The sequence below is a fragment of the Nomascus leucogenys genome, chromosome 2 (genome assembly GCF_006542625.1).
Source record: "Nomascus leucogenys isolate Asia chromosome 2, Asia_NLE_v1, whole genome shotgun sequence".
NCBI classification, from domain to species: Eukaryota; Metazoa; Chordata; class Mammalia; order Primates; family Hylobatidae; genus Nomascus; species Nomascus leucogenys.
The window spans coordinates 38,319,490-38,337,671 of NC_044382.1; the positions used below are offsets into that span (position 1 = coordinate 38,319,490).

The window sequence follows — 18,182 nt, forward strand, 5'->3', positions numbered from 1 at the left end:
ATTCAAATCCCACCTTTACCAGTCACTAGCCATATAACATTTTAACCATTTTTTTGTTTTTTAGATTCATTACTCTAAAAACTCTCTGAGCCTACACTTATTCATCTATAAAAATGTAGATAATACCTACCTCAAAGGGGTGATGAAACGATTAAATAAAATAACGAAAGTATCTAGTACGGTACTGGCATATAATAAGCATTCAATAAATGGTAGCAGTTACCTAAAAATGAGATGAGATAGGATTATCACCAAGATTCTATGACTCTATAGACAAGCAATAGGAGAGGGAAATGTGATCAATAAGGTCTGTGAAGACAGATACATTGAAACAGTTCCTTTATAGTGGGTTTAAAAAAAAGAATTGATTTTATTTATTACAACTTTGGTTCTCAGAAAGTAAATTTGGCCAAAAAAAAATTTGGTAAACTTGTAATTTATTTTGTTTACTTGCCAATTCAAGGCTAAAACTTTTTAAAACTGTTTTGCTTTTCTTTAAAGTAACATATTTTATTTATGTTAGTGATCACCGAATCAGAAGGCCAGAAATGATTTTGAGTTCATCTAGTCAATCAGCACTCTACTAACAAATACGCTCAGAAAGGAATGTGCTTAAACTCACCTCCATCCTTCATTCATAACATAATTTATCACTTTAATTTTTTTAAAAAGTCTAAACCCCTCTCAAATTTACCATTTAAAAATTTCACGAGTAGCATATTACCATCTGTGTAACAATAGGGAAAATACACAGTTGTATTTTCATAAATTCTGAAAGGCTGTATAGTACTTTTATTAAAAGTATAAAGAGCAAGATATGTGGGAGCAGGGTGAGATTGAGACTTCACTGTATCTGCCCTTATATTACTTTGACTTATGAACTATATGAATGTAATTATCTATTGAAAGTATACTAAATAATAACAACAAAAACCTCTCATACTTAAAGTTTCCCAAAAAGTTTTCCTCCACCCATACTAATCAACTCTGCATCAACCCCACCATTCACATAAATATACTTATCAATGCGTCATTTTGTATGTAAAGTCTTAAGGCTTTACATCATGAAGCTTGTGAAAGGTTGGTATTTGTGCAATATACAAAAAATTGTGGCCAGGGGCGGTGGCTCACACCTGTAATCCCAGCAATTTGGGAGGCTGAGGCGGGCAGATCACAAGGTCAGGAGATCGAGACCATCCTGGCTAACACGGTGAAACACCGTCTTTACTAAAAATACAAAAAATTAGCCAAGCGTGATGGCATGCGCCTGTAGTCCCAACTACTCGGGAGGCTGAGGCAGGAGAATCGCTTGAACCCGGGAGGTGGAAGTTGCAGTGAGCCAAGATCGTGCCACTGCACTCCAGCCTGGGTGACAGAGCAAGGCTCCTCTAACTCAAAGAAAAAAAAAAAAATTGTTACAGTAATAACATATAACTCTTTCTATTCAATAAACATTTCCAAAGTCTCCAAAATTAGCCCACTAGAATACAAAGTTATATTTCCTATGTCATCACTACAAATGATAATTTATGGAATAAAGCATTTCTACCTTGAACAAACTGGAAGTCCCCATAAAAGTTTTTTAAAAATTCATTTTCATGGACAACTGAACTTTTTGAAAAATAATATATTTTAAGTGAAAGTTCCCCAAAATGATACATTTACCATAGAAAATTTACAGCAGTTCATGCTAGTTTTACATTAAACCTTTCAGTACCTTCTATTTCTCCCTTGTTCAGGTTATAAGTGTAAGCCCTGAGATGCTATTAAAAGCAGTGACTCACCTTGTTTACCTTAAGTTTGAACACAGAGTATAACAAAACTACCATTCCTGACAAGAGTGGCCTCTAGACCAGTGGCTCTCAACCAGGAGTGATTTTGTCCCCAGGAGACATTTGGCAACGTCTGAAAAATTTCTGGCTATCATAATTGGGTTCTACTGGCATCTAGTGGGTAGAGGTCAGGGATGCTTCTAATGCACAGGAGAGCCCCTCACAACAAAGAATTCTCTGTCCCAAAATGTCTATATGTTGCTCTTGAGAAACTCTGCTCTAGATTATAGATCATATTAGCCAAGTATGGTGGTGCACACCTATAGTCCCCTGTAGTCCTGACTACTTGGGAGGCTGAAGCAGAAGGATTGCTTGAGCCCAGGAGTTGGAGACCACAGAGAGTTATGACCATGCCACTGCACTGTGTAGCCAGGGCAACAGCCAGCCTGGACAAAAAAGCGAGACCTCCATCTCTCAAAAAACATAACAGTAAAAAAAAAATTAATTAAAAATTTAAAAATAGATTATATATAGATCATAAGCAATCTTAAAGGATATGACCCAACTCCTTACCTACTGGAGAAAATCAGGATGGGATTTCTGTATGGCTTTTGCCTTTGACGTTAAAAGTAATTTTCAGGGAAAAAGGAATCCCTACAAAGCTTGTGCTATATTTTCAGAGCTAAATACAGTTTCTGCATACTTTTATATAATTGTAAATACAGCACCTGCTTCAAGAAAAAAACCTCAGTGTGATATAAAGCTACATTTTTAAATTTGATATGCCTTTAAAGTATGTGTATATTAACATATATACACATATACATAGAAAGATAGGCCTAGAAAATTTACTGAACGAAAAATTTTAATATTGGTTACCTTGAGGGGTAGAATTTGAAGAATTAATGGGGGTGGGAAGAAGCACTTTTACTTTTCCCCTTATACCTACTATCTATATTGTTGAGTTTTTCAACAAGTGACTATTTTGTAATAATTTTATTATTTTCTAATTTTTTGAGATGGAGTCTTGCTCTGTTACCCAGACTGGAATGCAGCGGTATGATCTTGGCTGACAGCAGCCTCTGTCTCCCGGGTTCAAGCGATTCTCCTGCCTCAGCCTCCCGAGTGGCTGGGATTATAGGTGCCTGCCACCACGCCCAGCTAATTTTAGTATTTTTAGTAGAGACAGGCTTTCACTATGTTGGTCAGGCTGGTCTCAAACTCCTGACCTCAGATGATCCATTCGCCTTGGCCTCCCAAAGTGGTGGGATTACGGGCGTGAGCCACCGCGCCTGGCCACTTTTGTAATAATTTTAAAAGGAGGCTGTCACACACACACATAGACACATACACACATACACACACATATACACACACATTCATTCTTACGACAAAAATTTAAAACCATGTCTCACACAATCTTTTCTTTAGAAATTGTATTTTTATTTCGATTTGCTAAAAAAATTAAAAGACCACAATTCTAAAATTAAAATTTAAAAATTGGTTTTTCGGTCTGGCACAGTGGCTTACGACTTGTAATCTCTGCATTTTCGGAGGCCAAGGCAGGAGGATCTCTTGAGGCCAGGAGTTCAAGACTAGCCTGGGCAACACTTTTTTTTTTTAAATCAGGTGGAGTGGTGGAGTACACCTCTAGTTAGACCTAGCTCTTTGGGAAGCTGAGGCAGTAGGACTGCTTGAGCCCAGGAATTCGAGGTTGCAGTGAACTATGATCACGCCACTGCATTCCAGCCTGGGTGACAGAGTGAAAGCCCATCTCTAAAAATAAATAAATAAATAAAAATAGGCTGGGTGTGGTGGCTCACACCTGTAATCCTAATCTCAAAATAAATAAATAAATAAATAAATAAAAATTTAAAATAAAAACCATTTCTTAAAGTGGCTTTTTTTTTTTTTTGAGACAGAGTCTCACTCTGTCGCCCAGGCTGGTGTGCAGTGACGCGATCTCAGCTCACTGCAACTTCCACCTCCCAGGTTCAAGCAATTCTCCTGCCTCAGCCTCCTGAGTAGGCTGAGATTGCAGGTGCGTGCCACCACGCCCACCTAATTTTTGTTTTTTAGTAGAGATGGGGTTTCACCATGTTGGTCAGGCTGGTCTTGAACTCCTGATCTCGTGATCCACCCACCTCAGCCTCCCAAAGTGCTGGGATTACAGGCGTTAGCCACCGCACCAGGCCTAAAGTGGTTTTTAAGAAATTTTTAACCTGACCTCTATTCTGAACATGGATATATTTCTCAGTAGGATTCAATGCAGTGCTAGCTCTTCTAATCAAGGCCTTAGATAGCTAAGAAACATGCTAAGAATGCCTGAAGAAATACGAAACAGGTATTTACCCCAATGTTTAAAATAACAAAAGCACCAGGCAGGTGGCTCACGCCTGTAATCCCAGCACTTTGGGAGACCTAGGCGAGCAGATCACCTGAGGTCAGGAGTTCGAGACCAGCCTGGCCAATATGGTGAAACCCCCGTCTCTACTAAAGATAGAAAAATTAGCCAGGCATGGTGGCACGCACTTGTAATCTCACTACTGAGGCAGGAGAATCACTTGAACCCAGGAAGCAGAGGTTGCAGTGAGCTGAGATCGTGCCAGCCTGGACGACAAGACACCATCTCAAAAAAAAAAAAAAAAAAAAAAGTACTGAAAGATGTGAGTCCATTCTTCTAACCAAAAAGTCTTTTGCTTGGCCAGCAAGAAAGAGTAGCTTGTTTTTTCTCAGCTCTTGGCTCTGATATTAAATATAAAGAGGTCCTTAGAGTGTCTACTCCTCTGTACACAAAATGTAGAAGACCAACTAATTCTAGAGCAAAAATACTAGGGCTCCACATTTCTTATTTCTCACCTAATCCTGCCGCATTTGAGGAACAAAACAAACTTCACTCCCAAACTACACACCAATTCGTCATCTTTCTGGATGTCTAGGTACTTGCTTCTAAAATATTTTAATTTTTTTTTTTTTTTTTTTGAGACAGAGTCTCTCTCTGTCACCCTGGCTGGAGGGCAGTGGCACGATCTCGGCTCACTGCAACCTCTGCCTCCTGGGTTCAAGTGATTCTCCTCCCTCAGCCTCCTGAGTAACTCAGATTACAGGCGCCCTCCACCAAGCCTGGCTAATTTTTTGTTTTAACAGAGACAGAATTTTGCCATGTTGGCCAGGCTGGTCTCCAACTCCTGACCTCAGCTGATCCACCTGCCTTGGCCTCCCAAAGTGCTGTGATTACAGACGTGAGCCACCATGCCCGGTGGTTATAAATATTTAGGAAAAATGAAGGCCAGGCATGGTGGCTCACGCCTGTAATCCCAACACTTTGGGATACCAAGGTGGGAGAATCACTTGAGGCCAGAAGTTTGAGACCAGCCTGGCCAACGTGACAAAACGCTGTTCTACCAAAAATATAAAAATTACCTGGGAGTGGTGGTGGATGTCTGTAATCCCAGCTACTCAGGAGGGTGAGACAGAAGAATCGCTTGAACCCAGGAGGCGGAGGTTGCAGTGAGCCGAGATCGTGCCACTGCACTCCAGCCTGGGTGACAGAATGAGACCCTGTCTCAAAAAAATAAATAAAAATAAACAAAATATTTAGGAAAGATGAGACTGAGGATTTTAGTATTATTCATCAAATGCCAATTACATGAGTATTTTTTGAAGAACACTGTTACCTTTTTACACTGAAAATTCAAAGGCAATAATAATAAAGGAAGACAGCTCATCTTGTCAGACAGAAAATGGAAAATTTTTGCTTGGCCAAAACAGGTCACTTTATTCACAAAGGCACAGACTATACTCTACTACACATACTATAAAGACTAGATACTCCAAGAATTTCCTCTCTATGTGATATGGGAGAAACAGGACCCAAAAAAATTTCCTGCTTACACAGATTAAGAAAGCATCTATACACCCACTAAGCATCATCTTAGATTAGGCTAAAGTGGGTATCCTAGAAACTTCCATTCCAAAAATGAGGTCTACATGTACTCTTAACCTCTAAATTCTTTTAGGCACAGAAAACATAAGTAAACAGGAAAACATGGGGTTCTTCTAACATTAGCCACCACTAAGTGGGTGTAGGAATCACCAACACATGACTTCTACAATAAGCTTCAAAAATACAAAAGGCATGGATTCTGCCCATAGCTTTAATTACATGGTATGGAAACTCCAAAGACCATTATACACACACACACACACACACACACACACGCACGCACACGCACAGTCAGAAAGAGAGAGAGAGAAATTTATGACTTTGGGGGCACGCTAGTGCTCTACCTGTGAAGAAATTTAAGACTATTACTTATAAAAAAGCAAATGGTTGCCAGGCACAGTGGTGTGTGCCTATAGTCCCAGCTACTTAGGAGGCTGAGGTAGGAGGACCACCCGAGCCCAGGAGTTTGAGGCTAGCCTGGACAACATAGCAAAACCTGTCTCAAAATAAATAAATAAATTAAATAATTAAGGCCGGGCGTGGTGGCTCATGCCTGTAATCCCAGCACTCTGGGAGGGCGATCACCTGAGGTCAGGAGTTTGAGACCAACCTGGCCAACATAGTAAAACCTCATCTCTACTAAAAATACACAAAAATTAGCCAGTCGTGGTAGCAGGTGCCTGGAATCCCAGTTACTAAGGAGGCTGAGGCAGGAGAATGGCTTGAACCTGGGAGACGGGGGTTGCAGTGAGCCGAGATCGAGCCACTGCACTCCAGCCTGGATGACAAGAGCAAGACATAGTCTCAAAAAAAAAAAAAAATTAAAATTAAAAAAGGCAAATGAGTGACCTTTCATCTCACCCATGACAATTATGTAAAAATGGTCAAGAAAATCAAGGTCCCCTTTTCCTATCACATTTAGACCAAAGCAAACTCTTTCAGATTCTCATTTACAAGTTTCAAAGAAAATAAGCTCTAATCTTTAGTCTAAGGATATCCCCCATACTTCATTTCCTAGCTAAAAAGTACTGTGTTCTAGCTTAATCTCTCACGTTTCACTGAAAGGATAAAATGAAGCCTTCCACAAGACCAAGAGTAGGGATACTCCAGAGTCTCTCCCCATAACTGCCTACTCAAATAAAACATTTTTCTCACCTTGGCTTAGAAGTTATTTCCCTTACTGTGAAATTCAAAGACGTAGACATTCAAGGGACTACCCGCCTTATAACTCACACACTTTTTTTTCCAAAGCAAAATGTTAGGGTCAGAATGTACTAAGGTTTTCAATATTAAATAAAACCCTGTTCAGACCTAGAATGATAAGACAGTATACTAACTGCAGTCTGTAACCCACAAATAATTTCTCCTTATTCCTCTCAAATCCAAGAGCCAGGATTGTTAGTACACACAGAGAAATTCCTGTACTTTAACACCAAGACCAGAGGTTAAAATAACTGGTCACAGACAAATCAGGCACCTCAGAATCAAAATAGAAGAAATACTCTGAGCACTTAAAACAATCACGGTATAGTACTCTACGCACGCCATAGTCAACAGAAAAAAGTATACACATAAAATACCGCCCCTTGAGATCACAAGGTCAGGAGATCGAGACCATCCTGGACAACATGGTGAAACCCTGTCTTTACTAAAAAATACAAAGTATTAGCCGGGAGTGGTGGCACGCGCCTGTAGTCCCAGCTACTCGGGAGGCTAAGGCAGGGGAATAGCTTGAACCCGGGAGGCGGAGGTTGCAGTGTGCTGAGATCGCGCCACTGCATTCCAGCCTGGCGACAGAGCGAAACTCCATCTCAAAAAAAAAAAAAAAAAAAAAAACCCGCCCCTTTTTCCCCAGAGCCCAAAAGAAGTTAATGCCTACCATCCTAGGTTGCTCAGACCTAAAAATGTGTACACATAAGAGTACACACAGAAGAGTTAAAGAAATGAAGGACTTCACCGCAAAGGCAGAGTGAAGGTGTCCAGCTGGGCACGGTAGCTCATGCCTGTAATCCCAGCACTTTGGGAGGCCGAAGCGGGTGGATCACCTCAGGTCAGGAGTTCGAGACCAGCCTGACCAACATGGTGAAACTCCGTATCTAATAAAAATACAAAATTAGTCGGGCGTGGTGGCGCACGCCTGTAATCCCAGCTACTCGGGAGGCTGAGGCAGAAGAATCGCCTGAACCCGGGAGGCGGAGGTTGCAGTGAGCTGAGATCACGCCATTGTACTCCAGCGTGGACAACAAGAGCGAAACTTCATCTCAAATAAAAAAAAAAAAAAAAAAAGAAGAAGAAGTTTCCACAGGTTGCCCCACTTTCTCCAAGCCTAAAACCTCCGAGTTCAGCTACCCAGCTATTCCGAAGCTCAAGGATGCCCTGGAACTTCCTTTTCCTGTCTAACTTCACAAAAGGTCCCAGCAGGAGGAGTCACGTGATTTTTCAGGGTAAAAGCCGAGAGATCCCTAACACTCAAACCTGTCTCAAACTGAAGAGGGAAAATAAGAACCGTCCTTAAGCACACAGGTAAGACACACACAAGGCAGAAGGCAAATAAACGTATCCCTCAACTCTGAGGAGAGGCAAAGAAGAGAAACGATTTTTGCACCAGCTCTGTCTCTGTCTCTGCTTGTCTCTCTCAGTACCAAGGGCAGGGACTCTGGCAAGACCCCGCCCCCCACCCCCGACTCCAAAGCAGGGTGGGCGGGAGGCAGCCTGAGGAGTCCCTGTTCCCGCGCGAAGCTCAGAGACCAAAGGACTCCCTATTGTGGGTCTACGAATGGTGACGGGAACCTGTCCCGCTCGAGCTAAAGAGAAAGCCGAGGGCTCACTAGGCCCTCACTGCGGCCACCGCCGCCATGGAGCCGACCGCTGTCACAGAAGGACTCCACCAGTGAAGCGGGAGGATGGCCCCGGCCCAGAGCCGATCCAAAGAGAATTCACGCCTCACACTGTGTGGGAGGCGAGGGTCCCGGAGCCTTACCTCGGACACTTCGTCCTCGTCACTGCCAGAGGCACCACCTCCACCCCCGGTCCTCAGCACGGCAGCCGCCAACTTGAAATCCAGCGCCGCGTCCCCTCCGCCCGCGCCGCTGCCGCCGACTCCCGACGCTGGCCCGGCCTCCCCAAAGAGCCTCACGGTACGGATCCCCAGACCGACCCCTCCTGGCGGAGGCGGCTCCGAGGCCCCAGCTGGGGCGGATCGCGGAGCCACAGAGTCCAGGTCCTCCTCAAAGGAGGTGCCGCCGCCTCCGCCATCAGTCAGCATTGTTCGCACGCGGAGCCGGAGACGGTGCCGACCCACTCGCGGTCACCGCCGCCGCTGATCTCGGGAACGAGAGGAGCAGCAAGAGGAAGAAGCGTCTCCTTTCCCCCGTCCCAGCAGCGCCACTAACTTCTCACTGCCTAACCTGCTGCCTCCCGCCCCCTCGACTCGCCAATGGCTGCAACACCCTGGCGGCTGCAGATCATTGGCCAAAGTGACCCGTCGCTCAGGCTCTTCGTCACGCGCCGCTCGCTGGCTCGCAGCCGCCAAGCTGCGTTGACCCGCGCAGGCCTAGGCGGTTGCGAACACCCGCCTCCCACCCTTCACCAGCTGACTTCCGGTCTTTTCCTATGTCTATTGGCCAACCCGTCTGACTATCGCGTCACGACCTTAAAGTGGATTAGTTGGCCTTGTGGTCAGTCATAGTGACCCCGAACAATGGGAGAGTTCATTGGCGCCATAAAGTGTCGGTCACTGTCGCGGGACGTCGCGTGGTACAATTGGCCTGTGAGAGTACCATTCATCCCACCCTCATCTGAGGTGACGGGAAAGGGCCGGGAAATTTCCACTTCTGAATAAAATGACTGCTGAAGTGATGACCCGCAAGAATTGGTCAAATTTGGAGTAGACTTCACCCTGCACTTGGTGAAACTTGTACGTCAAGGATGCAAGAGGCGCCGAAGTAACGCAGCTCCCACCTGTCGCTCTCCGCTGGGCGCCGAGACTATGGCCGGAGAATAGCTGCACCGGGATTGGAGAAAGGAAGCCATCAGTCTTACGGAGGCTCCACCTTCCTGCCATTGCCTGGTTGGAGGAGCGTAGCGTCAGTCACTAGAACAGTCACCACCTCTGGGACAGGTGAAGATGCGTAACCTATTTGCCGGGGGCTATTTGGGAGGGAATAGAGGATGGGGAGCGCTGAGGGGACAGTCCAGGGGCAAGGCCGATCTCGCTTCGCGCCTTCCGCCTTTCTGAGTTGAGCCCAGCGCGCGGGTCTGAGGGACACCCGGGGAGCTGCTTGGGATAGCCGCCTTGAGGAGACTCGACCCGCCCGCCAGGACCCGGCCGCGCGCCGCAGTTCTACAGCCTTCGGGCAGGATCGCCCGGCGGGGCCGCGTTCTCCTGCTTGCGGACGGCTGCAGGCCTGAGGGCTGGACAGCGCCATGCCTCAGTACCGGGAACTGTCCCACGTAGGAAGGTGGGAATGCCGCGAACGGCCTGCGGAATCCGACCTCAAGGCGGAAAGGGGTGGTGAAGAGTGCATGCTCCGAGGCAGTTTCGAGTTCTGGTGCCGCCACTTATTTGCTGCCTGACTTCGGCGCGTTTGCTGTTTCATTTTTGACTTTGAACTCGCTCCTCTATGAAATGGGAGTAATATTAGTACCTTCCTCGTTGGGTTGTTGTTATGAATAAATTAGATGATAACATAGCGCTTAGCAAAGTCCCAAACTTACAGGAAAGACTCATTTTTGCTAGTTATTGTCTCCTCTTCCTTCACGAACTCTCTGCTCGCCCCTGGGTCCTGCCAGCCCAACTAATTCTAGTTCTCATCAGATCTGTGTGGTGCAAAACAAGGCTAGCTGTGGTGGTCTTCCCTCCTCTAAGGAGATCTCTTCCTCCCTATATCCATCTCCCTATCTCTGTCTTTATCTTGTCAATAAAGAGGGGGTTTAAAAATGCTCAGATTCTATAGCGGTCGCCGTGGGTCACGCCTGTAATCCCCACACTATGGGATGTTGAGGCGGGCGGAGCATTTGAGCCCAGGAGTTCGAGACCAGCCTAGGCAGCATGGTGAAACCCCGACTCTACCAAAAATACAAAAATTGGGCTGGGCGCGGTGACTCACACCTGTAATCCCAGCACTTTGGGAGGCCTAGGTGGGCGGATCATTTGAGGTCAGGAGTTCGAGACCAGCCTGGCCAACATGGTGAAACCCCGTCTATACTAAAAATACAAAAATTAGCCAGATGTGGTGGTGCGTGCCTGTAATCCCAGCTACTCGGGAGGCTTAGGCAGGAGAATCACTTGAACCCAGGAGGCGAAGGTTGCAGTGAGACAAGATCGTGCCACTGCACTCCAGGTTAGGCGTCAGAGCAAGACATCGTCTCAAAAAAAAAAAAATTAGCCCAGCATGGTGGTGCATGCCTGTAATCCCAGCTACTCAGGAGGCTGAGGTGGGAGGGATCCCCTGAGCCTGGGAGATGGAGGTTGCGGTGAGCCGAGATCATGCCATGAACTCCAGCCTGAGCAACAGAGCGGTGCCCAGTCTAAAAAAAAAAAAAAAAAAACTGAACTAGTTTACAGTCCCACCAACAGTGTAAAAGTGTTCCTATTTCTCCACATCCTCTCCAGCACCTGTTGTTTCCTGATTTTTTAATGATGGCCATTCTAACTGGTGTGAGATGGTATCTCACTGTGGTTTTGATTTGCATTTCTCTGATGGCCAGTGATGATGAGCATTTCTTCATGTGTTTTTTGGCTGCATAAATGTCTTCTTTTGAGAAGTGTCTGTTCATGTCCTTTGCCCACTTTTTGATGGGGTTGTTTGTTTTTTTCTTGTAAATTTGTTTGAGTTCATTGTGGATTCTGGATATTAGCCCTTTGTCAGATGAGTAGGTTGCAAAAATTTTCTCCCATTCTGTAGGTTGCCTGTTCACTCTGATGGTAGTTTCTTTTGCTGTGCAGAAGCTCTTTAGTTTAATTAGATCCCATTTGTCAATTTTGGCTTTTGTTGCCATTGCTTTTGGTGTTTTAGACATGAAGTCCTTGCCCACGCCTATGTCCTGAATGGTATTGCCTAGGTTTTCTTGTAGGATTTTAATGGTTTTAGGTCTAACATTTAAGTCTTTAATCCATCTTGAATTAATTTTTGTATAAGGTGTAAGGAAGGGATCCAGTTTCAGCTTTCTACATATGGCTAGCCAGTTTTCCCAGCACCATTTATTAAATAGGGAATCCTTTCCCCATTTCTTGTTTTTGTCAGGTTTGTCAAAGATCAGATAGTTGTAGATATGCGGCATCATTTCTGAGGGCTCTGTTCTGTTCCATTGATCTATATCTCTGTTTTGGTACCAGTCACATGCTGTTTTGGTTACTGTAGCCTTGTAGTATAGTTTGAAGTCAGGTAGCGTGATGCCTCCAGCTTTGTTCTTTTGGCTTAGGATTGACTTGGCGATGCGGGCTCTTTTTTGGTTCCATATGAACTTTAAAGTAGTTCAACCATTGTGGAAGTCAGTGTGGCGATTCCTCAGGGATCTAGAACTAGAAATACCATTTGACCCAGCCATCCCATTACTGGGTATATACCCAAAGGACTATAAATCATGCTGCTATAAAGACACATGCACACGTATGTTTATTGCAGCACTATTCACAATAGCAAAGAGTTGGAACCAACCCAAATGTCCAACAACGATAGACTGGATTAAGAAAATGTGGCACATATACACCATGGAATACTATGCAGCCATAAAAAATGATGAGTTCGTGTCCTTTGTAGGGACATGGATGAAACTGGAAAACATCATTCTCAGTAAACTATCGCAAGGACAAAAAACCAAACACCACATGTTCTCACTCATAGGTGGGAATTGAACAATGAGAACTCAGGGACACAGGAAGGGGAGCATCACATTCTGGGGACTGTTGTGGGGTGGGGGGAGGGGGGAGGGACAGCATTAGGAGATATACCTAATGCTAAATGACGAGTTAATGGGTGCAGGAAATCAACATGGCACATGGATACATATGTAACAAACCTGCACATTATGCACATGTACCCTAAAACCTAAAGTATAATTTAAAAAAAAAAACAACAAAAAAAAACTGTTTCCATCTAATCCTTTAATCAGAGATGACCAAAAAAGGAGTCTGGTGGTTTGTATGGAAAATATCCTTTGACCCAGAGAACGTCCATATGATAACAGAATTTGGCTGAAAAAAAAAAAAATGGCCGGGCGCAATGGCTCACACCTGTAATCCCAGAACTTTGGGAGGCAGAGGTGAGCGGATCACGAGGTCAGGAGATGGAGACCATCCTGGCCAACATGGTGAAACCCCGTCTCTACTAAAAATACAAAAATTAGCCAAGTGTGGCAGCGCGTGCCTGTAATCCCAGCTACTCAGGTGGCTGAGGCACGAGAATCGCTTGAACCCGGGAGGCGGAGGTTGCAGTGAGCCGAGATCGCACCACTGCACTCCAGCCTGGCGACAGAGCAAGACTCAGTCTCAAAAAAACAAAAAAAAGTCATTTTCTCCTCTCTTACAACTTTAACAAAGGGCTTTATATATCTCAACTGTGCAATATTTAATATTTCGTCATCCTTAAACTGGGATCTTAAAATTTTATAAGAATATAACGATTTTTAAAATGACTTTAAAAGTTGATTCTGCCAAACATTTATTTAAAAAACATTTTGAAGATCATAAACATTTCTTTGGCTTAGTAATTGCTCATTTTGACATTTCACATGTAAAGGATAGTGTTTTCTATGAGCAGAACATGTTTGTTAAATGTTCTTTCCAGATAATAAATAAGTTGTAGAAAATGTAAAAAAAAGTCTTCTACCTATTCTAGAGAACTATTTTAATGTAAATGCTATGTACACTGGCTTTAGTTAGCATTTGTGGAATTTAATTAGCCTGTATCCTCAGTGCTGTTAAGTTTTCAAGGCATGTGTGACTAAGTCACAACCCAAACTAATAACACCAACAAAAGAAACCTAGCACTGCCCAACCCACTTCAAAGCTGGATTATCCAGAATTGGTATGGATACATCCTTAGGCAAAAACAGGTATTGACTGGTACAGCATTACAAAGGAACTGCTTGTCATGCTTACTACTGATACAAAAATAATTTCTGATGCAACTCCCTGAACAAACTCATTAAATTCTTTAAACAAATACAATGACTCTCAAGGACACAGGGAAAGGAAATCTGGATATATATACATTTTTCTCAATTTATTTGAGAGGGAAGAAAACACTCTCTTTACTCAGTGCCTAGCAACTAACCCAGAGTATAGCTAAAGAAATGTGATTGAGCAATAATCTTTGTTTCACCAGGACCTTTACTTGAGATACTTGTCAGTAGTTTGACAATCAGTATGGGAATTAGGAACTCCCAGTCTCCTATATTTTGGTGACTGCTATATAGAGTCTCTATTAAATGTGATTTAATGGCTGGGCACGGTGGCTCACGCCTGTAATCCCAGTACTTTGGGAGGCCAAGGCGGGCGGATCACCTGAGGTCAGGAGTTCAAGACCAGCCTGGCCAACACGATGAAACCCTGTCTCTACTAAAAATACAAAAAATTAGCCAGGCGTGGTGGTGGGCATCTATAATCCCAGCTACTCAGGAGGCTGAGGCGGGAGAATTGCTTGCACCTGGGAGGCAGAGGTTGCAGTGAACCAAGATCACACCACGGCACTTCAGCCTGGGCAACAAAGAGTGAAACTTTGTCTCAAATAAAAAAAAAAAAAAAAAGAAAATGTGATTCAATAGTTCCATATATACTACATTCTTATGGTTTTAAAATTTGAAAACTCATTGATAAATCATCACAATATCAAGTGATACATTTGATAAATAAATAAAATCACACTCAGGCCAGGTATGGTGGCTCATGCCTGTAATCCCAGCACTTTGGGAGGCTGAGGCGGGTGGATCACAAGGTCAGGAGTTCAAGACCAGCCTGATCAACATGGTGAAGCCCCGTTTCTACTAAAAATACAAAAATTAGCTGGGTGTGGTGGCATGCACCTGTAATCCTAGCTACTCAGGAGGCTGAGGCAGGAGAATTGCTTGAATCCAGGAGGCAGAGGTTGCAGTGAGCTGAGATCACGCCATTGCACTCCAGCCTCAGTGACAAAGCGAGACTCTTTCTCAAGAAAAAAAAAATGGAGTGGAGATTTGCTCACTGGCAGTATCATAGCCAAAGGCATGATTATTGCTAATTGAAAACTTTTCCCAATAACCTGCCACGGACTTGAAATATAGTCAGCATTGGCAATTTTGAGTCTCTATGGAATAAAGAAGAAAAGAAAAAGACAGTGGGAATATTTAGAGTCTACTTATAATGTGTTTCAAAGCACTGTGTTTTGACCATCTTTCAGATCAAGAAGGGTAAAAAACACATGGCCAGGCACGGTGGCTCACGCCTGTAATCCCAGCACTTTGGGAGGCCCAGGCGGGCGGATCACGAGGTCAGGAGATCGAGGCCATCCTGGCTAACACAGTGAAACCTTGTCTCTACTAAAAATACAAAAAAAATTAGCTGGGCGTGGTGGTGGGCACCTGTAGTCCCAGCTACTTGGGAGGCTGAGGCAGGAGAATGGCATGAACCTGGGAGGCAGAGCTTGCAGTGAGCCGAGATCTCGACACTGCACCCCAGCCTGGGCGACGGAGCAAGACTCCGTCTCAAAAGAAAAAAAAAAAAAAAACATAAAAACTGTATAGCCAAAGGATTTTTATTTGGTTATTTTGTTTTTTTGAGACAGGGTCTCACCCTGTCACCGGGGCTGAAGTGCAGTGGTGCAATCACCTGCTCACTGCAGCTTCGACCTCGCAGGCTCAAGCGATTCTCCCACCTTAGCTTCCCAAATAGCTGGGACCACAGGAGTGGACCACCATGCCCAGCTATTTTTTTTTAATTATTTATGGAGACGGGGGTCTCCCTATGTTGCTCAGGATGCTGGCCTCTAACCCCTGGGCTCAAGCAGTCCTCCTGCCTCAGCCTCCGAAGTGCTGAGATTATAGGTGTGAGCCACTGTGCCCAGCTAGCCCAAGGGTTTCTAAAACTTCTGAGATAATAAGAGGCTTCAAATCCCATAATATGAGATTGACAAACTAAATTATAGATGCAGGGACTTTAGCTACATGAAGTTCTTTCACATGCAACCTGCATTTTCTCCAGACATTTTATTCCTATATGCCAATCCATCTCAGTTCAGCCCATCTATGTAAGAAGTAAACCAACATATTTGTTGCACTTAGAGGTCATTTAACCTTTATAATGATCCTATTCAGATTTTACCCACTTTATAGATGAGGAAGTTTAAACTTCAAAATTGTTAAATAACTTGCCCAAGGTTATAAGGCCAGTATATAGAAAAGCTGGGATTTGAATTTATTTCTGCTTGATCCCAAAACCCATGCTCTTCCCACAGTATTACATTGATTCCATGGCAACCTCAAAAGCAGAGGAAATTCATCAATCAGGTAAACATGCTTCAACCATTATATCCTTCTTATAAATCTGCTAATCAGCACCCTAGGTGAAGTTATCCCTGACTACTATCAAATATATCTTCCTCCCTTGTAATAGTTGGAAACATTTAAAACTTATCTTCTGGTTTCTCCAACTATATTGTTAGTTTCTTAGACCATGGAATTTCACACTAAAAAATCTAATAGTTTACACAAATTAGCCAGGTGTGGTGGCGGGCCCCTGTAATCCCAGCTACTCGGGAGGCTGAGGCAGGAGAATTGCTTGAGCCCAGGAGGCAGAGATTGCAGTGAGCCGAGATCGTGCCACTGCACTCCAGCCTGGGCAACAGAGTGAGACTCTGTCTCAAGAAAAAAAAAAAAAAAAAAAGCCGGGCGCGGTGGCTCACGCTTGTAATCCCAGCACTTTGGGAGGCCGAGGCGGGCGGATCACGAGGTCAGGAGTTCGAGACCATGGTGAAACCCCGTCTCTACTAAAAATACAAAAAATTAGCCGGGCGTGGTGGCGGGCGCCTGTAGTCCCAGCTACTTGGAGAGGCTGAGGCAGGAGAATGGCGTGAACCCGGGAGGTGGAGCTTGCAGTGAGCCGAGATCGTGCCACTGACTCTAGCCTGGGCGACTGAGCAAGACTCCGTCTCAAAAAAAAAAAAAAAAAAAAAAAAAAAAGAAAAAAAAAATCTGATAGTTAATACATTCACATGGTTCAAATTTCAAAAAGAACAAAACAATTTGACACAGCAGGCATGTGGAAAAAAATAAAATGGGCCGGGCATGGTGGCTCATGCCTGTAATCCCAGCACCTTGGGAGGCCGAGGTGGGCGGATCACGAGGTCAGGAGATCGAGACCATCCTGGCTAACACGGTGAAACCCTGTCTCTACTAAAAAAAAAAAAAAAAAAAAAAAGAATAAAATGAATATAAAATGAGGAAAAGAGTATTTTTACTTTCCCCACTAAATACCTAGACCTCCTCTCATACACAAACCATGTTATTAGGTTTTTAGATATCCTTCTCAGGCCAGGAGCAGTGGCTCACACTTGTAATCCCAGCATATTGGGAGGCCAACATAGGAGGATTGCTTGAGCCCAGGAGTTTGAGACCAGCCTGGGCAAAATAACAAGACCCCCATCTCTACAAAACTAAAAATAAATACATAAATTTGGTTCAATAGGCCACCCACCATAGTTTTCGAAAAGCAAAGTTACTAAGATAAAAATTGTTAAAGGAAGATTACAAATTTTTTTTGTTTTAGCTGAATTGAGTAAATTGGGTTAGAACAAGGAAATACTGGAGTGTAGGAAACAAGCAATCTGGCTGCAGCTTTTTGCCCAAGTATAAGATAAAGAACACCGGATTAGGGAAGTGGCTTTCAGAATGGAGAAAAAGAAACTGTCAATAAGTGTAATCAGCATGAAGGCCAGGCACAGTTGCTCATGCCTGCAATCCCAGCACTTTGGAAGGCCAAGGCAGGAGGATCACTTGAGCCCAGGAGTTTGAGACCAGCCTGGGCAACAAAGCAAGACTCTCTATCTCTACAAAAAAAAAAAAAAAAGGGAAGCCAAGTGTGGAGGTGTGTACCTGTAACCCCAGCTACTTGGGACAACAACCAGCCTGGCCAACATGGTGAAACCCCATCTCTTCTACTACTACTACTACTACTACTACTACTACTACTACTACTACTACTACTAATACAAAACCTAGCCAGGCATGGTGGTGGGTGCTATAATCCCAGCTACTTGGGAGGCTGAGGCAGGAGAATTGCTTGAACCTGGGAGGCAAGAGATTGCAGTGAGCCGAGATCACACCACTGCACTGCAGCCTGGGTGACAGAGCGAGACTCCATCTCAAAAAACAAACAAACAAACAAACAAACAGAAAAAAACAGGCCGGGCACGATGGCTCACACTTGTAATCCCAGCACTTTGGGAGGCCGAGGCGGGTGGATCACGAGGTCAGGAGATCGAGACCACGGT

At 44.2% G+C, this 18,182-nt stretch overlaps 1 protein-coding gene and 1 pseudogene across 13 annotated transcripts in view; one reads left to right on the forward strand and one right to left on the reverse strand.

Moving 5' to 3' along the window:
* The window catches only part of LOC100601055 (ankyrin repeat and KH domain-containing protein 1), a 141,987-nt gene extending 132,850 nt beyond the window's left edge, over positions 1-9,137 (reverse strand). For 12 of the 13 annotated variants that reach the window (XM_030828002.1, XM_030828062.1, XM_030828016.1 and 9 more), the window contains exon 1: positions 8,699-9,137. In XM_030828002.1, coding sequence (XP_030683862.1) covers positions 8,699-8,983 — 285 coding nt within the window. In that variant the 5' untranslated portion in view covers positions 8,984-9,137. The remainder of the gene's footprint in view (positions 1-8,698) is intronic. The other variant, XM_030828050.1, reaches the window with a different exon arrangement.
* Positions 9,138-14,888: 5,751 nt separating this feature from the next.
* LOC115832072 lies at positions 14,889-15,010 on the forward strand (annotated as a pseudogene).
* Positions 15,011-18,182: the final 3,172 nt, after the last annotated feature.